General features: G+C 44.0%; 1 protein-coding gene across 1 annotated transcript in view; it reads left to right on the top strand.

The window, feature by feature from the left end:
* Positions 1 to 289: 289 nt before the first annotated feature.
* LOC119661325 (protein Wnt-10a) overlaps positions 290 to 23,268 on the top strand; it is a 71,763-nt gene continuing 48,784 nt past the window's right edge. The window contains exon 1 of the mRNA XM_038070623.1: positions 290 to 757. Within this exon, the coding sequence (XP_037926551.1) occupies positions 696 to 757 (62 nt within the window). The 5' untranslated portion in view covers positions 290 to 695. The remainder of the gene's footprint in view (positions 758 to 23,268) is intronic.

Genomic DNA, 23,268 nt, shown 5'->3' with positions numbered 1-23,268 from the left:
GACATACTCTTTTACGCTGACTGTTACAATTCGATTATTTAAGGGTTGAATCGGGAGGGAGCGCTTTTGTGGATATATCCAAGGGACGCCTTTTTCGCAGGATAATCGTAGTTGTGTGCATATCAGCGTCGGGAGATTCTATTTTGTGAATTTAGTTTGCTGGAAAGATTTTGTGACCTTAGGTTTACTTATATTTAATAATTGTAAAGAGCAATTACTTCCAATAAAACAGGACCATTTTGAAAGTGTGCATTAAATTAGCATCCAACCATCTTGGAATTTAGTTCAAATTGGCAGCAGAAGAAGCGAGTGTGAACCTAATTAAATCAGTGGTCGGAGGACCTAAAGATACTTCCAAGAACAGTTTTAAGATTGTGATATATTTTGAATAACCGACAGTCAAATAATCGAAGTTCAGTGATGAAACACCCAAGAAACCACTTTAGATCTCCAAAATCTGCAACGAATTTCAACATCCACCGAATCTTCGTCCTGACATTACCCAAGTGATTCTCATAGTGAAATCAATGCGTGACCACCGCGAAAATGACAAGTGCTTATAATAATCGCTATTGTTGTTGTTATTATTATTTAACAAAACCGACACGAAGAGTGGATCAACGTGAATACCATCACACCAGGATAGAAGAAGCCTTGCCAGACTTCATCGACAATTCTCCCGGTCGCTCGGCGAAATGTCCTTTGCGTGGAATCAACTCTTTCTTCTGTTAATGTTACTGGCGGCCGATGTTAAGTGGTAAGTCAATTGTGTGAATTTCGTTCGTTGCTCGTGTGGGGTCCTTTGATATGGAAATGAAGTCGTCCTTGTTAGGTCGTTAATCGTTGTCGTGCTCATGTTGTCGTTACCGGTGCAATATGCACCGGGGTCCTTTGGTATATGATACATGCGTGCCCTTTAGCAAATACACTGCAGTGTGTGTGGTGACAAGGGGTGACAATGTGATGAGTGCGAATTGATGAAACACCCCATGTGCATACGATATATGTGTGAGGGGTATTACTGCGCTGAATGGAGGAGTGTGGTGAAATTTCGCCCTGAGATTTTCAAAATAGCTTGAAGGATTTAATGCATGGATGTTGCGCATTTTTGGGTTATAATTCATGTTGCATTTACAAATTTTTAATGGGCTGAGGTTTAATAAGGATGTGATTATATCAGTGTCGAATTTAGAATAATTTATGTGAGTGCTTGGTTCCAATTTAGTATAACTCATTGCGAGCTCTTCACCGTCACCCAAAGCTTACAGATTTCCTCTCAGGAAAAAGATGGCTTTTGTCAACACCGCGTCTTTCTCGTATCGGTCATTTTCACTTTCAAAGAACTGCAATAATTAGCCCACTTAGCAATGATCCTAGAAAAAGGGAAATATTGCGGGTACCGCAGCAATATTGTTTGCAAAACGCAGCTTATATCCCAGTACGGATCTTGGTTTCTGTGAACACCAATCGCCTCGGTTCAATGATGGGATCTCTGAATTTATTAGTTCGAATATTGATTAATCACAAGCGTTGAATATATTTTCCGAATTTCCTTGGTTTTCCAACCGATCTTTAATTTTTCCGTCAATTTTTCTCATAAGTACCCTTTCCGATGTGACCGCGCCTTTCCTTTGTTGCCCGCAACTGACTCGAAGCTTTATAGTTTTCTGTTATCGGATGTATTTGACCCTGACGCCCTGAGCTGCCCACCCGTCAAATTTTCCCTTCACAACTTCGAACGATATGTTGGCCATATACCGAGAGTGCTATTGCCTCATTTGCAACAAATCTTCTCTGTGGTCGTGAGGCCTTCAAATCGTCATCCAGCGTATCAGGCCACCGTTGTTTAGACCTGCCTTTTGGTCGCTTACCATCAACTTCGATGTTTACACCAACCTTGGCAAGTGAATTCTTCTTAGCGCGAATTGCGTGACCATGCCATCGAAAACGCCTCTCTCGCAGTTTTTTCACGATGAATGCAACCCCATATCGATCGCAGATATCCTCATTTCAGATGCGATCAAAACGTGTCACGTCATTAATCCAACGCAACATCTTCGTCCCCATTACCGCAAGACGTCGTTCATTGTTTTTTATAGTCGGCCAACACTCAGAACCATAGAGAGCGACAGAGCGGACGACATTGCGGTAAATTTTAGATTTGAGACGTTCGTTGATACGTCGAGCAATGAATGAACAAAGACTGGCTTGCCTCCAATGTAAAGTATCTGAAGCCAAATTATCCAAATCCCTGCAAGAGAATAATTTGTAAAGAAATGCAGTCTCCGGCAGGGAATGGTTTTCTGAATGTACTGAGCTGTGGTGCATCCCATCCTAATGTATGGCTTCATTGTTGTATGGTATAGAATCAAACGCTATCTCCACCGCCACGTAGTGATCGCTGATAGTTCTATCTTCATGAAAAACTGCAGACGGAGAAGGATGCAAGCGAGTCTCCCGCGCCTAAAAACGGAGCAAATTGTACTAACTATTCCTCCAGGTTGTGGGTTGGTTAGGGCTGACATCCCTACACGGAAAACCGATGTTACGAAGCCACGGAAGGAGCCTCGGACTTGGACATGGACCGTGCGCTCCCTGTATATACCGAATGCTGCTCAACAGCTAACCGATACCTGCTTCAATATAAAGCTAATGTAACAGCGCTACAAGAGATGCGCCGGACAGGGACCAGTTTCCTGGAGAAGAGCCACCTCACCAAATACTTTAGTGCCATCCAGTAAACCATGCGCTTGGAGTAGCTTTCTTAGTAAGCCAAAATATGAAACCTGTTGTTATCGGCTTTGAAAATATAAACGAAAGGCTACCCACTCTGCGCTTCCCAGGTAAATTCAGAAATATAAGCTTCATCAACGTTCATGCCTCTACAGATGAGACTGCAGAGTCTTGGAAAGATTCTTTCTATGGGGTAGTTGGTCCGCTCTAAGGCTGTCCCAAGTATGATAACAAAACCATACTTGGGGATTTCAATATTCAATAGGGACGGAGCCCGTATTGAGGCAATACGTTGGCTCCCATAGCTTATGTAGGGATACCAATGCCAACGGACTGCGGACTATTCAGTTAGCAGTATCGTTTGAAATGGTGGTTCGAAGTAATTGGTTTGCGCGGAAAGCGGTCCACAAACATACGTGAGCCTCTCCAGACGAGACCATTAAATTAACCTCGTACTGATCGAACGCTGCCACTTCTCAGCCTTGATGAATGTCAGAACATATAGGGGGCCAATATAGACCCGCATCGTTGACACAACAATTACAACACCACCCAGAATCCCCTCTGACAAATAGGTGAGAGTGAATAGTGAAGCCGCTCACAACACAGCTCTCCGTAATACCAAAAAGGGTCAAATAAACGCGTAATAACCGCAGCTAACACATGTCCTGGAGAGGAAGCATCAACAAATGATCTTCACAATCACCTGAAGAACGTTATCATGGATACGGCCACAAACATACTTGGCCCCAGTAGCAAAAGGAGTCGGAACGGCTGGTTTGACGATACCGAGTAATGTTGCATTCTCAAAGGACGCGGGTACGCGCGGAGACTTATCAAGAACTCCGGCAAGCGGAGAAACGATTTCACAGACGGGAAAAGGAAGCCTGGAAGAACCAATAGGTCTATGAACTAGCAAAGTACAGGGAGCAACCGCACCAAGGGCGGAAATTTTACCAACAAGTCAGCAGGATGAAGCCTTACACACCTCGACGTTAATCCTGCCGAGACAAAGAGGGAAGTCTGACTTCCGTAAGAATGGGCATATTGGAGCGATGGGTTGAGTACTTTGATGAGCTACTGAACAACCAGAACATCGGCGAGTTGGAGGTCCCGCCAACTGAAGACGACGGACAAATACTACAACCACCAAGTATAGAAGAAACAGTGCGTGCAATTCATCGACTTAAAAATCATAATTTGCCAGGAGCCGATGGAATTACAGGCGAATTGGTTAAATATGGAGGTGACCAATTACACCAACTGGTTCATCAACTTTGCTCAAGGTGTGGAATCAATGCCTGATGACTAACACGAGGCGTTTTCTGTCTCATCCATAAAAAGGGAGATATGACACAATGCAGCAATTATAGAGGTTTCACTTTGCTGGGTACCATCTATAACACCCCCAACATAATTGGCGGAAACCCATCTGCTTTCTGCCCATCAAGCTTTTGAGATGTTCTTTGCGTTCCAGGATTATTTTACCTATTACCTCTGCATCGGTAGGGAGTACGCAGGTACCCCTCCAATTGTCACACTCAAAACGTAGGGGGTTCGTCAGTACCAGTCGGACCGTCGATCTTTATCTCCTTGAAAAATTTGTTGGGGGCATCGATTGGATCCAGGTTGTCGTTCCAATTCGTGGAACGGAACACTTTCACCTTTGGGTTCCTGACTCTGAACTCCACTTTTTAGTTTGCTTTTTCTAATCCCACCTGACACTATTCGTTTATACGGAGCACAATAATTTGGCTGCTCCGCCGAAGTTCCTCCTTCTTAATAACTACTTAATCGTCCATGGGAATCGTGGGTTTTGACGGCGTAGGGATTGGACGAGCTTGCCTTTATCCATGCGGGTCTACGGCAACCATGGGAGTCTTGTCGTGGGAGGATGATTTTGTGGTTCACCCCTTTCCAGGCGACGCTTATCTTACCGACGCATGAGCTGAGAAGGTCTCTGGAGAATTGGTCCTCGCATGCTATAATGTGGAACCTACGGACACTACACCTGAGAGGAAACCAAGCAGGGAATGAATCCCATGTGTTCGCCTTTGTCATCCTGTAGATGTTCGATGACCATCTCTGACAGCGTGGCCATAACATTGATCCACCACTCGGATCCGACCCCCGGGTCGACAAATTTACCGAAATGTAAAATCGTTGGATTCCCGTGGGAGATACCTCGATTGAAAGAGGATTCGGCCCAGATTTAAAAAATGCAAAGATTTTCAAACAAAGATACCGGCAACGCGAGATATCGTGGAAAATTGGGCAACGGAAAGGCATTTCAAAAACTAAGAAAATTGAAAATTTCCTCGACAATATGGCCAAAAATGCAAAATCGCTGGATTCTCGTGGGCGACGCTTTGATCGAAAGGGGAGACGGCCCAGATTTCAGAAATGCAAGAATTTTCAACCTACAATGCCGGGAACGCAAATGATCGCGAAAAATCGGACGTCAAAAAGGTTGGCAAAATCCAAAAAAATTCAAAATTTTCACGGCCCTACTTGCTACATCGCTGAAGGGTTTCGTAGTTCGTGGCTCGTCGACTGCCTATTGCTCCTTATTTGTTTGCAGTTCGTCTATCTCCCGCTCCGGGAGATCCCTGCAGTTGTTTTCAGCACAGCGGTGCCACGGCAGGTACTAATTGTACTGCCCTCAACAGCTACTGTCTCCTAGTTTTATTCCAGAAGCTCGTCCTACCAAGAAGCGCCTGGCATCACCACCTATTCTTCTATTGTCGGTTTTTGTTTGTATTTGGGTCCATGTCTAAATCCCATGAGTAGTCGGGAAGAATGTTCACCCTGGCTAGCGTAACCACCAGAATAAGAGTTACGGGGAGAGGGAAGCCAAGAGAACAAGGAATCCCCAATAAATTCGCAACAATAATCAGTACCACCTCGGTACTCGACAACCGCCACAGCTGCTTGTACTAGGAAAAACGGTGATTTTGGGTGTGCTTTGCAAGGTGATATCACATCAGGCGGAACATTAGTAAACATCACTTATCACAAGAGTAATATCATGATCACTCTCTATTGTTATTGTGATGTTGTAATGGCAAGTGATATTATTATTTTAAGTGACTTTGGGATATTTAATGATATGTGGATTGCGATTGATGACTTTACATCTACCCACCTCCAACCTTCATATTAGTTCTTGTACTGTATTCACTCAAGTTGTATCTTCTTTTCATCCGTTAATAAAACCAAATATCTTATTGCTTAAATTGAAGTAATATCTTTAGTTTTACGCGGTAATATGCAATCCCACCACGGTTGATAGCCCTAATATCACAGTGTGTTGCACTTTTATAACCGTGAACAAGAAAGTATCTAATCGCGAATTAATCTCGTTGTGAGTCTTTTATACAATTAAAATGATTTAATAGTTCCAGTTACATTCAGTTTCAGATTCTTTTCTAATCTGTTTTTTTTGGGATGATATTCTCAAGATACCATGGAATTGTGCTCATCCAGAGAATACAAGTTAATTCACAGATTTGTATTCCATTCATGTTTTTAGGGTCGTTCCCGAACTAGTTTTTGTGTGTGTAAAAGAATTTGTCGTTCCGGTGAGGGCATATAATATTTTTATTATTTTGAGAGCAATCTGACCTCACCTCTCTGTAAACGTCTACACTTAATCATGTAATTGAGCTGCTACGCGGATTTTTCATGGGTTTGGTGATGATTTTAAGATACTTGTGGATCGTTTGAATAGATGCTCATATCTTCAAAAGTTTTGTGGTAAAGATTATGGCGAAGGTAGAGGACAGGCAGGGTGGAAGGTTATATAGGAAGAGGCCAGCTCTAATATTGTTCTATTACTTATGAACCCTACTGTGTAGAGGAGAACAGTGCCACAATGAACTGTAGTGTGGAACTCAAGACAATTTATTCTTGTTGGCCCCATTACCTACGGGAGTTTATCTTGTTTTTGTCAGTTGGTCTGGTGATGAAATTATAGTCTTATCTTAAAGCGATGAAGATGAGATAGTTACAATGATGATGATGACGACCACGGTAGTATGATGGAATTATCTTCTATCTTTCGCTTGGAATGTTACTTGATGACAAAATACACTATCAAATTTTATGTGAGGCTCGAGACGTGCCCGGTCAAATGCTCTCTAATAGTCGTCAAAGTTTGCCAAAGGTATGCACACGAACAAATGCGAAATAAGAGTTTTATGGTCTTCTCCTGAATTTGGAAGTTGGTTCTCATGAACTAATCTTAGAATATCAAGTCCACGACAGAAGAGACATGATTAAGGTAAATGGACCATAGAACAATTCAAAATTTATAGTTGTTAGATGCTTTCGTAACATCGGTTTGATTTAAGGCGGCGCTATAAAAGATACAGTTTCATGATGCATAGCAGGTTTAGTTTTTTATACATGGGGAAAGGAATGCATTGTCTTTGAAGCATTTCTTAGATAAGGTGAAGTGCCTGCGCGGAGATGCAAAATCTCCCATCAGGCGCATCCCTTAAGCGCGTAAGGATGCGTTGTGGGCATGCCCATGCACGCATCAGGAGATGTGCGTGGATGGGCATGGTTAGTCGCAGGCCGGCTAGGTGGGAAGTAAAGCCCATCATTGGATAAACATTGACTATGGGAAGGACACCCAGAAATCAAACCAAATATGGAGGACGAGAAAGGTAGGTTTTTTTTACGGTGCAGGGGAGTAGGCAGCGGGCTCCCGGCCGTCGATATGTAGCGACCGCAGTGCCTCAGTAGTGAGGAACTAGGCTACTTTGGCATCCAATGCTACAAGAGATTCCAAAAGCTCAAAACTTGGGAGGTCACCAGTGAGGACCACATTGTCCCTAGGTAGTCGAGAGCGTTTATTTCATTGGGGAAATGCATGAGTTCAATAAGGAAAGGCGGAATATCCACCAAAATATCAGGGCTCTGGTATGTGGCATTAAGTTGTCTTATATTAGGACGGTGGAGGAGAAAAACTCCCAAGCGTCATGGGGCAAAGCGGCGCAGGAGACAGAAATGACGCCTCCTCAACATAAGGTAGGTCAGGACGTCGGATGGAATAAATGGATCCTTTGGTATCCAACAAGCGGCCAAGAGGAACCAGGCCTCTTCGCCGAAGAAAGCAGCACCGAAGAATATTTCGGGTCGTTCTTCGATTACGGCGCCAACTTTGAAAAAAGTGGAAGAAGCTACAGCTTGTAAACAAGAAGAATGGACAAAGGTGGGCGGCGAAAAGCGGCAGTTTAGTTAGCCAGTTTTGTTTACCGGGAAGAGCTGCAGCTCTAAACACTCAAACCATTGTTCAGTCCATTGTACTATCCCCATAAATCGCCTGCCTATTCAATGGCTTACGCCTACGTCGTTCGCAGGCTTTAGCGAATCTGAGGACATTCTCCAGAAGCAGAGAGTGTGCAAATTCTTCATTGAAGGAAACCTTGCCAAAGTGTCTTCGCCTGAGATCTGAGGAGGCCGGGCAGCTGCATAAAAAGTGCAGGGCCTCCTCCTCATATTGGCTGCACATAGCCGAAACCAGGACGCCAATCTTTTCCATATGGTAGTTTAAGGAGCAGTGTCCCGTTAAAAGCCCTACTAGGGTTCTAATGTCCCACTTCTTAAGGGAAGTCGGCAAGAGCTCAAATTCCTCCACTCCGCTGCGTGAATCCTTGCAATTTCACCCTTCAGAGTAGACTTGACAGTAGATGGCCGGATGCCATAAGCTGGTTCTGGCCCCACCATTGTGGCTCCAGACCCTCGGCAAGCCAGTCTGTTAGCCTCCTCATTACCAGCGATGCACCCACATCAGGAATATTTCGTCCAATCGGTCAAGTTTCAGTAGCACCTGATGGCAACTCCAAATCAATTGGCTTGATATGTCGTTGTTGTTAAGTGCTGATAATGCCGCCCGACTGTCGGCACAGATTCGAATAGTCTGACCCCTCCATTTTTGTAGCAATGTCGCAATGAAATGACATATATCTCCGCCTGAAATTTGGTCGTCATTTTTCCGAGGGGTCTCGATGTAGTGAGCGTTGACATCACATCCTGCTATTACCCTCATGCCTCTACTTTTGGCACATTTGATAATTCTGATGAACGTTCCACTGGGAACGTCTTCTGCGTCATAGGGTAAACATGCAGAGCACCATGATATCTCTTTATTTCTCTGTTGACTTTCTATGGTTAGTTTAACCGATATGGTGTCACCATCACATTAGCCTGTTAGTTTTTTGAGACTACCATGTAGGAGCGAGGTCCATCACTTCCATTGGCACGCAGCAGGTGAGCATGTTGGAAGTTTAGGCCCCTGACTACTCCACCAACAACCCACGTATCAGGTATAAACGGTAGAGGAGAAAAAGGAGATTCGTCAGGAAATTATCATTATTTCCAAGAAAGGAGATATGTCCTACGCCGATATCCTTCGGAAAGTCAAAGCCGATCCGGAATTGACAGACTTGGTCGGCAGCGTAAGTCGTATCAAGCGTTTGCAAAAGGTGGATCTGATGCTGAAGCTGAACAAATCTAGCGAGAAGACAGTGGATAGATTTCGCGATCAAGTGGAAAAAATGCTAGGTGAGCAAGCAGACGTGAAAGCTCGAAAGCAACAGATAGTAATCGAGTGCAAAGACCTAGATGAGGTCACGTCACCAGAGGATTTCTGTGCTGCTCTAACAGAACAATTTATCCCTAGCAAAAGAGAAGGAAGTGCCATCAAAAGGATGAAGAAGGCAGACAGACCGCTATTATTAGCTTACCGGTGTAATCAGGGATTAAACTGATTACTGTGGCCAAGGTAAGAATAGGTTGAGTCGTGTGCCGACTCCGGGAGCAAGCATCTCTTAAGAGATGCTTCAGAACCTCAATTTTGATCACTTTCCGGGAGCATGTATTAGTGAGCATGATAGGTCGGGAGATCCACGATGCATGTTGTACAAAAGGAAAAGGGGAGTGGGCGACCGGTACATTGCAGCTGGAGGCAGGTGCCCGGCATATAGGAGGTAGCTGAATCGAGGTAGGTCAAGACTTGTGCTCACAAACTATTCGAGAGTCGAATGTGAACATGGAGGCAATACGTGAACCTTACCGAAATTACGTTAGTGTTACGTGGGTGAAAGACTCATCGGGAAACATGGCGATATGGGGATGTGGACGGCAAGCCATTCAAGAAACAATGACATTACCAGGAGCCGGCTTTATAAGGGCAAAAGTCAATGGGGAAGTCCATATCTACAGCTGTTATGCTCCTCCAAGCGCAATATTAGCGCAATATGAGGAGATGTTAGGCAGATTGGTGTTGAATGCTAAGGACCACAGCCCCAAAATCATTGCCGGCGATTTCAACGCGTGGGCCTTAGACTGGGGAATTCGAGTAACAAACATCAGGGGCCAAATCATGCTTGAAACCTTCGCGAAGCTGGACATCGTACTAGCCACCGTTGGATACGTGCCCACCTTCCGAGTCAGAGAACTAGGCAGGAAGGTCGTTGACAGGAAGGAATGTTTGGCGGGTAAGTGAAGACTATACCCACGGTGACCACCAGGCTATTTTTCTCGACATCAAGACCGAAGAACAGGACAGTCCATAGGATAGCTTTCGAGGAAGAATCATTCCTGGCGGCTTTAGAAGAGGTTACGAGCCGAAGGGAGTGGCGCTGAAAAAAGTGAGCCAGTTATGTCAACGGGTAATTGAAGCACATGCGACTCTACAATACCGCGAAGAAAGCATCACCATAGTAAGAAGCTAAACTACTGGTGGAACCAGGAAATCGCGTTATTGAGAGCATCGTGTTTGCGAGCGAGGAGGCTTTGCCAAAGGACCAGTCGGAGAAGAAATATCGCGATCTTTGATGTAGCCTATAAGTACAAAAATCACCGCAAGCGACGCTCATGCGACTCTCTAAAGTAATTTCAATTTTTTCTCAAAACAGAAAGAAAGTGGATCTCAACCGACGGTGAAACAGGGCGTCTTCACAATCCCAGGGGTTACCGAGGAGGAACTACGGGAGGTCTGTGTACAAATTGGGGATAATCAGACTCCGAGATTGGATGGGATTTCGAACAAAGCCCTGAAGTTGACAGCTAAAATTAGGCCCGCATGGTTCATAAGTACATTTGAATCGTGCATAGTGGAAGGAATGTTTCCCCCTCAGTGGAACAGGCAGAAGTTAGTTCTGCTACCGAGGCCCCAAAAATTACATAGCACACCTTCTTCATATCGCCCTATCTGTCCTTTAGACACTATAGGAGAGATGTTTTAGGGCGCGATATACAATAGGCTGCTTCGTTCTTCGAGCTAGCGGGTGCTCCATTGGAGCGGCAGTATGGGTTTCCTAGAGTGCGTTCCACAGTCAATGCCACTGCAACGGTCATAGACCTGGCCCGGAAGGAATCGGTCGCTGGTAAGTGCTGCGCGGAGGTGGCGCTGGATGTCAAGAATGCCTCTAACTCGGCCAACTGGGGTTGGATTAAGGGTACACTGGCTAAACTGGGTGGCCCTGGTTACTTAGAACAGATAATCGAGAGTTACCTTTCGGAGAGATTTCTTTGCCACGAGACGGACGACGGGCTGAAAGAATATTTCGTGGCAGCTGGTGTTCCCCAAGTTTCTGTGCTGAATACAATGTACGACGGAGTGCTCGACCTTCTCATGCGAAAGTAAGCAACATTGATTGGTTTTACAGACGACCTGGGAGTGGTAGTAGTTGCGAAAAACCACCAGGACGTGGAACTGTATGCAAGCAAAACCATTCACGCCATAAAAGCATGGCTTCCAATAGTAAAATTGGATCCGGTGGAAGATAAGACGAAGGTGTCCTTATTATCAATTCGCAGGAAAAACAACACTATCAAAATCCGGTGTGGTAATCGCAAGGTCGTTTCAAAATCAATTATTAGATACCTGCGGGTAATGGCCAATGCTAAGTTGAGCTTCAAGGAGCACCTGGACTATGCGCGCGAAAAGGCAGCTAAGGCTACGTCATTTCTAGCAAGGATGATGCCTAATATTGAAGGGGAGGGGAAATCCATCCTGCTATACGCGGCTCCTGTATGGGCGTGCGCACCGGATAACATAGAGAACCAGAGAAGAGTAAGTTCGGCATACCGGCCAATCGCGCTGAGGGTGTGTAGTGCATATAGGATAGTATAAGATGAGGCAGTGTGTGTTATCGTGGGGATGATTCCTTTGGATCTTCTAGCGAATGAGGCGCACTGCCTCTATCGGGGAAGGAGAGCAAATCCGGCCGAAGTGACTACGAGCTTCCGAAAGGCCACTAGGCAGCAACGGTGAGATAATTTCGAAAAGGACCACTGGACCCATACGCTGACCCCGTGTATTGAGAAATGGGTCGAGCGCAAGCATGGAGAATTAAATTACCACGTAAAGCAGTTCCTTGCGGGACGCGGTGGATATAGGAAGTCCTTGCATAGCTTCGGATTGGATAAGTCCCCAGATTGTCCCGAATGCGCCGCTACACTCAGCGACCCGGTGCATGTTATGCTCCATTCTTCGAGATTCGTGAATGAACGAGGCAAGTTAAACGATGCCCTCAACGCAGTTATTGGATGCCATAATTTGGTGGAGGAGATGCTGAGGTTCGCAGAAAATTGTAGTGGGATAAACGCAATAGTAACTGCGATACAGGAAAAGCTGCAGGAACTGGAACGAGCCCTGAAAGCGCAAAGGACGCGTGACTCAGTTGTGCTGGTGTAAACCAGAGCCTTTCTTGCGAAGTAATACTTCACGGTGGTCCCGCGGGGATATGGACGGAGAAGTAGGGGTAGTTTTAGTGGGTGCGAATCCCACACACTGCTGTAACATGGCCTGTTTATACGATAAATAAGGTATTCCAACAAAGTTTTCTAGAATTCAGATATAAAAGTTATTTTAACGGAAAATTCCAAGAGCAAATTTCGGTTTGCATAGGGATCAATCAGATAATCTTTGGTAATTGTTGTATGATAAGCACCATCTTACAAATGAATTTTACATTGTAAGTCCTTTCCCAGGCTCGCTCCCACGGATTACACGCGAAAAAGACCACACGTTTCTCTCTATACTGCTACTATCGTCCCATTTTGAAATATCTCACGAACTTAAATGTGCAAAAATACAAATTTCAAAGGGAAAATTCCATCAAAATGTTTTTTCCTCTATGGAATTACCAGAGTATCCGGCAGTAAAGCGTTGTGACAAAAATGTTGTCCGATAAAATGCCGTTCTCATCGTGAAACCAGGCGCTTACTTACAGGCTCCCAAGCGATCCTTCCCGGCATACCTTGAAACCTCTGGATCGATGCATGTATATAAACTTGCACATTCAGATGTATCTATATAAAATACCAAGAGTACAAAATTTCAAGCATAAGTTCGTGATGCATGGGAACTTAAAGATGACTCGAATTTCGAAAATTTTTCGTACCCCGAACTCGGCACTCAAAACCCAACCTAAAATTCAAAAAGCCATACCGTCGACTTGCTGGAATTCTATTAATTTTGTCAAATGTCTGATTAATTAAATTTATAACAAATTTCTTAAAAATAAAAAAGCAACGCATCATTGTGAGCCATTTCCAATTTTATTTCTTTTACTTTTTATGGTTGAATTCCTCCAAGTTCCCGAGAGCTGCTTGGGTCAAGGAAGCTTGCAGAAGGGCCTTTACTGAAAGCCAGTGAAGGTATCCAGCGCAATCTTGATTTACGTTCGGAAGTTTAAAGGGAACTTTAATAAGAAACTGATAAGGGAAATGTTATAGAAACGAGCAAGTCAGATAAGATAAATGCAGAAGTACCAAGATGATGAAATGGACCGTCTACTGTGGTTTTGAACAAAATATTTGGTATTTTGGAGGTACATGACCATTTTCACACGATAAATTTATCTGAAAACACGCTTAAATATTTTAACTAATTGGTGAAAAAGTGCTCACTTGTTCCATATCACAGATACTTTTTTGAAACGCATAGCTTGGAAATTGGATAAACATTTTCTACATTCATTTTTCCTTGTAATCTGAAATACAGTTCACTCCAAAAAAATTTCTGGAAATTCCATATTATTGGGTAATAATTTTGTGATGTTGGAAGCTGAATCTGAAAATTAGTAAGTACTAAAGATACCAATTTTAAATGCTGTCCTTTGAACTGTATGTCTATCAACCGCAAAGCGCCCACCAAATATTTACCATGTCAAGTACAAGCGTGATGACCCCTAATGAATGTGAGCTTCCTTTGGAGGCAGCTTGAGCAGAATGCCTGTGATGTCGTGGGAGAGGTTGCTTGACAAATTTCCTTTATTTGACCGTTTTGTTTAGTTTATTCAATTTGTACAATACTTTTATCTTGTCTCTTTTTAAGTACTTTCCTTTTATTTCACATATTTCCATTCATATATACTTTGTCAAAAATTTCCTGATTTTTCATACTTTACAAACCAAATTTTATGTATAATAAAGGCAATCTAGCAATGCCAATTTTTCCCGATCACCTAGATTTCATTTTAAAAATGACTTACCTATTCTACTGGTCGAACTATGTAGGAACTCGCTTATTTTCAAATATCGGAAAGACGTTTCAGTACAATGAAGGATTCGAAATGGGAAGAAAGTTCGAAAGGCCCTGCAGACAACTTTCGGTTTCTTTCAAGGCACAGGCAATACACCAAACGTTGTCTCACCACTCACCGAAGGGGCTACCAGGGGGGTACGCATAGGTACGAAAAGAGTCGATTGGAAGGCGTCCAAATGAAAAATCTGAAAAATATTATTGTGGATCGTACATATGGTATTTAAGCGCGAAAAACCCTACTTTACAATATCCGCTCAAATAAAGTTAATGTTAGTATGTTATATTTTGGTAATTACGAACCCACCTTAAGTTCATCCTAGGCCAGTAAAATACAATCCAGTAGTATAGGCTTTAATATGAAGCATCATACTGAAAGGTTTGGCGGAAATGCTAACAAAGATCGAGCTACTATTCCTTAAGAGACAAAATATTAATCGAACTGATTATTAGACTTATTTAACGTACCTATAAAGGTTCCATTTATATTGTATATAATATATAAACAGGCCTCCATTCCTGAAGGCCGGAGCTTCCAGTTTCCAACTTGTTCAAGTTAAATGGCACTTTGTTGTCTTTCCCTTTTAGGGGTCACATGTAATGTTCTGACTTTGTCCGATCAATAGCAGGGTCTGAATCGGGTGCGCCACCCCTCTCGTTTGTAAGCTTGGCCCAGAAAAAGGTGAAAAGTCCCAAGGGTCATCTACGTTTCGGACGGTCTTTGGACCGCTTCCCATTAGCTTGGATGTTCAAGCAACTCTAACCAGCCAGAAGGAGTTGCCCTGCCTAAGTACATCTGAAAAAACTGTATATTTTCTTTGTGTACTGGAAAAAGTAAATAAATCAGATTATACACTTGCCCTCGCACTTCATCCCCATGTAATCAAGGGCGATCAAACCCAAGTCTGCAATGGGATTCATCTGAAATAACTCTTGCCAGGAAGGCTTACCGAAGGTTATTTGGCCCCGTCAGAACCGGGATGGCTGTCTGACGCATATGTCCCATGCCAATTCTTGAGGTATGTGCTCCCAACTCGGCCATTTTCTGTTGACCCCCTTATGGTAGTTTCAAAATGGTTGGTGTTGTGCTAATATCGCGAGAAGAGCTCTTTGTGAGTTCTAGTGTGGAGCTACGCTATACAATTGGGGCTCCATACACCATAATTGCGGCAGTGGCATTAGATATGCCTCTCAAGTACGCATTATAAAGTTTGGCAGTGCCAATCTTTGTGGGGTGTAATGGTAGTCTCGAAATCAATCCTTGTCTGAAGAGAACAGACAATCGACGTTTGATTTGATGAGAAACTCCAGACATCCTGGTTTTGCACCGAGGTCCACCAATTTGATGTCCTTAAAAGCTGTCTGGCGTCCTCGCCTACGCCATCACTCCATCTCAGGCAGGGTCTGCCTCGTCTTCTTTTTCTAACATAGATATTGCTCTTATAGACTTTCTGGGCTGGATTATCCTCATCCATACGGATTTGGTGATTCGCCCACCGTAACCTATTGCGCCGGATTTTATCCACAACCGGACGGTCATGGTATGGCTCATAGATTTCGTCGTTATTTAGGCTACGGAATCGTCCATCCTCATGTAGAGGATTAATTAATTGTTCGGAGGATTCTTCTCTCGAATGCGGCCAAGAGTTCACAATTTTTCTTTCGAAGAACCCAAGTCTCCGAGGGGAACATGAGGACTGGCAAGATCATTATCTTGTACAGTAAGAGTTTTGACCCTATGATGAGACATTTCGAGCGGAATAGTTTTTGTAAGCTGAAATAGGTTGTGTTGGATGCCAACAACCGTGCGCGGATTTCATCGTCGTAGCTGTTATTGGTTGTGATTTCCGACCCTAGATAGGAGAAATTATCAATGCTCTTAAACTCACTCTGATATCCAGCACAACGTCGACGGCGAGAAGCAGATTCTCCCCCCATCTCCACGGGACTGGGCGTGCACTACTCTCGGTTAGGTGCGCGAATTCGGAGAAGGACAAACGGCAAGGATTGCGACCACGACGGATCATCGCGAGCCATCAAGGCGGCCTTTAATGACCGGTGCCAACCTTCCAGCATCCCATTAGACTGCGCACGTTTCACACCGAAGAGCTTTCCTAACTCCGAGAGCAGAGTAAACTGAAACTCCATTCCCTGGTCCGTGATGATTACGGCTGGTACAGCAAAGCATGGGATCCATTGTCGTCGGAGGGCACATGATTGTGCCGTAATGTCAGTCAAAACTATTGCTTCGGGCCACTGCGTAAACCTGTCGATGATTGTGGGCAATACTTGCATCGGTGCGAGTCCCGCATAGAGCCAATGACGTCGTAGTGGATGGTGTGGAAACGCTTGGTCGACCTTCGTGCTTGCTGATTTTATACTTCTGCCACGGGATGCACTGTCTGGCCCAATAGATTACGTCCTTGTTCGGCCGAAGCATTTTACAGTGATTAATCGGTTCGCCCTCCTGATGTCTGAGTGCGCACTGTATGAAATACTTCCTTTCGAAAATTGGCCTGAATAAATGGCTTAGGTCCCTTGTCTAAGGTATGCAGAGCAAGTAGGAATTCGAGCCGAAGATTGCAAACTCCTTGAACATGTGTGTTTGTACTGAGGCTCTGAAGTTCGTCGTCTTCCTGCGTCTCGATGATTGCCATATGATCGACTGCGGTGGGGACTGTGACTTCCGACAAAACGTCCGCGACGACGTTAAACTTTCCACACACGTCTTGGATGTCAGAAGTAAACTGGTTGATATAACTCAAGTGCCTAAGTTGGCGAGAGGACGCTTTGTCGGGCTTTTGTTTAAGTGCGAATGTAAGGGACTTGTGGTCTGTGAACACAGTGAACGGCCTGCCTTCAAGGGAGAAACGGATGTATTTTATGGAGAGGTACGCGGCGAGTAGTTCACTACCGCCCTGTAGTTGCGTTGAGCTGACTTGATCTGTTTTGAAAAGAAGCTCAACGGTTGCCAGATTTGATTCACCTGTTAGTACCGAGCGGCGCCTACCGCAGTATCTGAGGCATCGACGACGGGTGGATCTGACTGAGGAAATGCCAATAGTGTAGCATCAACCAGCTGTTGTTTGACCATTTCAAATGCCTGGACGGTCTTAGTAGGCCACGCAAACTCGGGGGAGTCTTTGGGCCCAGGCAAATAAACGTTGGGCAAGAAACGACGATAGAAGTTTAACATGCTGAAGAAACTTCGCACATCCTTCATCGTGGTTGGCAGGGGGAAGTTTTTAATCACTTCAACCTTATCCGGGCCTGATTGAATTCCGTCAGGGATAATCAGAAATGTCTTTAAGAATTTGAACTTTTCAACATTTGGAACGGGCCCGGTCCTCAAGGAGACGTTGAAAAATGCACTTAAAATGGTTTAAATGCTCAGATTTGGAAGAAGAGGTGTGTAAATAGCTGTTTTTGGAATGTCTTCAAGCGCAACAGACATTTGGTGATACGCCTTGGCCGGATCCAAGATCGTGAAAATACGGCAGTTTGTCAGTGAATGTGCGAAATCATGGAGGAATGAAATAGGGTACCGGTCGGGAATTGTCTGATCATTCACACACCTGCAATTTCGGCAAGGTCTCCATTCGCTGTTTGACTTGAGGACCCAATGGAGTGGATGACCAACAGCTGTTGGAAGGTCTGCAAATACCCTGTTTCGTGAGATGGTCAAACTCTTTCTTTGCCACAGCTAGCTTGTGGGGACGACAGGAGACGCACCTTTGAAAAGATCGGGGGCTGGTAGTGTTCATGTGGCGCTGCACCTCGTGCTTAACCGGCTGGGAGAAACTACTTTTAGCAGTGATGTTGCAATATTTTCGGAGGAGTGAGTGAATGCGATGATTGGTAACATCCAAGAAAACAATTGAAACAGTGTTGTTCGGGCAAGTGGAAATTTTTCCTGACGACTTTAAAGACTTTGTGGGGTGCATTAAGGCTTTGTTCTGCAAGACCACCAATAGTCCATAGGAACACAGGAAGTTCGCGCCTAGAATGGGAGTACTAAGGTCCACCAAAACGCATTACCAGGAGAACGTTCGTCGCAGTCCGAGAATCACGTCCACCTGCCTGTAGCTGTAAGTGCGGACGGGAGAGGAGCTTGTGGTAGCCAGTCGTAAGTGCTGCGGCATTAACTTGTTTGGGCGGGGTACGGGGAGAACTGACACCTCCGCGCCCGTGTCGACTGAAAGTAATGCTCGCTGAGAGGATCGAAAATTATAGGGAGACATGGTACTGCGCTTCGGGTAGCCGTCTCCGAGGCACCCAACGAGCCTAGTTTTTTGCTGCATTATAATTTCATCCGGTGATACATTTAGTCGCCTTACAATTTTCGGGGTCGTCAGAGTCACTAACTTGCTAGCGTTCGCTGACGCCGGCAGTTCAACCGACAAGGAAGGAATTTGAAATCGGCGGTTGAATCGAGAAGAAGGGAAGTTTGCGCGCCAGTCTCGTAGCGAATTCGCAACGGCAATGCAGTCATGGTTCATGCCTCCGATGTGCCGCCATAACCCACTTCCTCACGGGATTTATATTGGATGATTCTCCGAATTGTCCTGGACATGATATGATGTTAGCAGATCCGCGACTCGTTATGTGTTACTGGCTGAAATTCCTGAGTGAGAGATTGATCTGATCTTGGCATAAGGACGAGCGAATAATAATGATAAAGTAATAGTGATGGGGGTTCCTCGGGATCAAAACTAAAGAGATTGTGAACTCCACGCCCGTCCGCTTTGCCTTGCCAAATGATCCAAGAAATCCACCAATTTTACATCCAACTTTCTACGTAACAACAGAAACCTCAACTTGTCTGGAAAAGCACTCTATTATATATAAATATATCTGCCGAGAACTTCTCATTAAGAAAACTAAATTCTTTCCGCTGGAAGTAATGAATGCCTAATTACAAATGCCTCCCCGAAGAAGCATTAGAAAATAGTAAGGAAAACGTCTGTAATTAATTCATAAGCACCAAAGTTTGCCATATGAATGCTTCCATGAAATTTTCGAAAATGGAATCACTTTAATGCCCGAGTGCGTCTATTCTAGGACGAGTACTTGGTAGTGTTTAAGGTACTCGTCGAAGTGAAACAGTTACCTCATATAAAGGCTATTACACCTCCTCCAACTCAGCTAAGTAGCTGTAGTAAGACTCACTTTGTTCAGTCCTTATTTAGTATTCCACCTTGTCGGCAGCGTTTCGTTTTCACTAGGCAACAACCTCAGCAAGAAATTAATAAATTTTCATTACCTGGTTAACAAGTCTCTATTGTCCTGGAATAGGACTAGGTAGTGTTGCCGACTTGAAGGCAGTCACTATGTTGGACGAGGTCCTTGAAAAAGGATTCTCTTCATTTCAGTTACTCTCGCTTCCCATCTTCTTCGCATGAAGTTTTGAATTTCACAAAAGATACTTAAATCTAGAAGAATATGTATGGTATAACCAATCCTGTTACTACTGAATCTATTGGAGAATTAATTGTTGGAGATTAAGATATTTATGATATAAACCGAGCCACCCAACCTTGCAAACGGCAAGACAACATCCAAAGAATTCAACTTAAAAGTAAGGAAACGCTTACCTCCCGCCCATTATGATGAATCTCACTGGATACACATTCAACATATTCAACAGCGAACGAGGAAACCTACTTGAATTTAATTAATTAATTATTTTCAACCCTTTGATATGTTAAAATTTCCTAACGATATAATTCAGTGAACATTTCCTATTTTACTCGTATTTCTCGCAATTTGAACTCGGTCGAAACCGTGGTTGCTCTCGAAAAAGCGAAATTCCTTTCCCCATTGTTCGAGATTTAAGGAAGAAACCCCGGAAAATTTTAAAGATATTCCGATAAAATTTTCTGGAGATGGAAAATTACTTTAGTGGCGCTTGGAGTTGCAAATTAATGGGAAGAGATTGGAGGGTCCTTTACGTGATTAGTGCATCGCTGCCATATATAGTGGTAATCCGTGCAGGGGACGAAATTACTGTGTAGAAAAGATACTTGTGGGAAGATACGCATCCGCCGGATTCTTCGAGCAATCTTCTCAGGAGGAATAATAAGTGAAAGTATATATGTATCTTGATATGCTGGATGGTAAGAGTTACACGTTTTTACTGAGGCAAATATAGTGAAGGCTCGAAGGTCTAAAATTTTTGGGGTGTGATTTTGGGCAGTTTGAGCGTGAAGTATGGAAAGTCCAGTCTTTAGTCTTCCAATTACCAAAGGATAAAAAGGAAATTACATACAAGTGTTACAATGATAGCATCCCCCTACCAAATACCGCAAAATATTGATAGCATAAGAGGAATTTCTCGAATGAAATTCCCAAAAGAGTGAAGGCTATATTTTCGCCAGTATCCTGAAATTGCACGAAATGCCATCGAGAACGAAATTTCAACTACTCCTTTGAACGCGGCAGACAGTCATCCTTCAGATTTGAATGAATTTTCCCAACTCTACGACTCCATACTGCCACCGAGAGACTTGGGATGCAGTGGAAAAACTCCGGCTACAGTCAGGAACGAAGAAACGAACTTGGCAAACGGAGTCATGGCAAGGAAAAGAAAATAGTTGTACTCACATACGGAATTTGCGGAATGTTCCTTGTGCTAGAGCAATGATGCTACCGAAGGAATTTACTTCAGTTTGCTTTTAAATTTCATTCTATAATAGAATCTGACCCTTTGGATCTAAAGTGAAATTGTTGCGCTCCCGACATGACTTCCATTTTATTTTGTGGCGAGAAGCATGAGCAAGGAATTGTTGCGATTTTATGAGTTGTTATTCCAAGTATTTAATCTAGTACGAAGATAGCTTAGTGCACCTGCAGGAGCGGTGGGTTTGGTACCGTAGATGGGGTTGCACTGGAACAGATAAGTAAATTTCTTGAACGTAGTTTTCACCTGAAAATGGTAGCCGCTTATGTGGTTTGCACTCTGTGGTGGGATGAGTGTTGAGTGTTGAATGGAGTAATGGTGACCAGTTCGCTAAAACACAAGTGAATGCCTATAAAATGTTGGCGCATTGTTTTGTATCTTTGTTGCTATAGGGACATTATGTTCCTATTTAGATATTTAGATAATCGAGATGGAGTCGGAATACGAATACGCGTCGGAAACTGAGTCAATGGTTACAACGGATGCGTAGTCCAATGTAAACCGCAAATCTGAGCGGCCTATTGAGGGCTTCCAGGTTTAAAAATCAGAAAGGTCTAATCACCAGATGTTCCCTAAAAACCTCCTACTCCGCAACCAGGGACCTCCTCGTGAAGAACTAGGGGAAGTTCGTCACTAATACGCTTCCGTTGGAGAAAAGGACCTCGATAATAATTTGTGATATAGATCACGCTTACTTTGTACAATGAGATCGCTGACAACATCAAGGCCTAAGGTATCTCCAGCGTGCTCTCTACTAAACGCATCGTTTCAACGACAGCAAAGAGAATGAGTCTGTGGCGTATTACATTTGATGCCCATTTCGAAGTCGACAACCTCATCCCTCTAAAGGCGATAAACCGCTCTCTGGCCCGCTTTGAACGGATCCTGAATAAACAAATTCTGCAGTGCAAAAGCAGCAAGTCGGCCATGCAGCACAGAATTGCTACCTCGAGTGTCATTGCGACGAATGCACGAGCACACACGAGTCTGGGGAGTGTTCCAAGATCTAAGACGAAATTCGAAGAAAATGAATGCATTCTCATGCTCAGATCTCCCAACTCCACTCCTCTGTCGTGCACAAATCCTTAAAACTTTAAGGTCTGAACTCGGCGCTTGCAACAGTCAACTGGGCTTTCCTCCTCTCTCGTGTGACCAAGCACTCAATAGCTTCTATACCTTTTTATCAGATCCCCTCTCATCCCCTAAGTCAGTGCGGTGTTACCCTCTCTGGTTCACCACTGGAGTCCACACAAAACTTTTTCAAAAACATACTTCGAAGTAGAAGCCCCTGACCTCTGGAATGTATGTTGACTTCGTTTTTTCTCAGAACTCTGCTTTCTCCGGCAAAATTCTTCATATATAAGTCCAGAAAGGAATGTCTGGCCTGTGTTGAAGACTCACTAACCCGCGGAAATCTCAAACCTTTCTGTTCCTACATTCGCAACTGTCGCAACCCAGTCCAACTATCTCCTTTTTCCATTAAATTCTCTGACTCCTTTGCTAATTCCCCCAACTGAAAAATTGGGACTAGCGGTTTCATCCAGGGCAGAGGCAGTTCATCGGACGCTGCCTCACCTCTGTCCTGAGAGCAGCGTGACCGAAAGTGGCAACAGGTGGAAAACGCTTCTTTATATATTCACAAGAGCACGTCAAATCATCATCATCAAGTGGATGAGGACTTAGGATCCCTCATTATCCTAAATAATTACCCAAACCACCTCGTGATTTACTCTACTGCTAGTTTTCCTCAGTCTATGTCCTCTCTTTTCCCGCTAGTAGATGTAGCCTCCCCCCCCCCCCCCACCATCAACTATTCCTCTCCTTACCCCTCTCTTTGTCGAGTACTTCTTCGGCAAGTTTGACGATTACGACGGTCTTTGAAACCTCTTTTTGCTTAAAACTGTTTAGTCCATATCCCTTCCCCTCTCCATTATTTTTAACAAAGGCCTGGTAGTGAACCATTTTCCTGGCTTATGGAAAGAGGCTCTCTTCATTCGATTAACAAAAGTGGCAATCGAACTTTTGCCGAGAATTACCATTCCATTTCGCTCCTCTCCTCCAATTCGAAAATCTTGGAAAGGTATGTCAGCGACTGGTTGTCCGGCCAGCTCATACTAAAATAGCAGCATGGCTTTGCTAAACGTAGGTCCACTGCCTCCAACCAGCTCGCCTTCACTAACTTTTTCGCCAAATGTCTAAATTCACGGCAGGAAGTGCTTACCATTTTCAAGGACTTTTCTAAAGCCTTCGATATTGTAGGTAGGTAGATATCAGTGACCGCTCCGAGGAGCCCAAT

Source organism: Hermetia illucens, chromosome 1 (assembly GCF_905115235.1).
Source record: "Hermetia illucens chromosome 1, iHerIll2.2.curated.20191125, whole genome shotgun sequence".
Lineage (NCBI taxonomy): Eukaryota > Metazoa > Arthropoda > Insecta > Diptera > Stratiomyidae > Hermetia > Hermetia illucens.
Note: the sequence above shows the minus strand (reverse complement) of the source record. Positions and strands in the feature narration are given on the sequence as shown.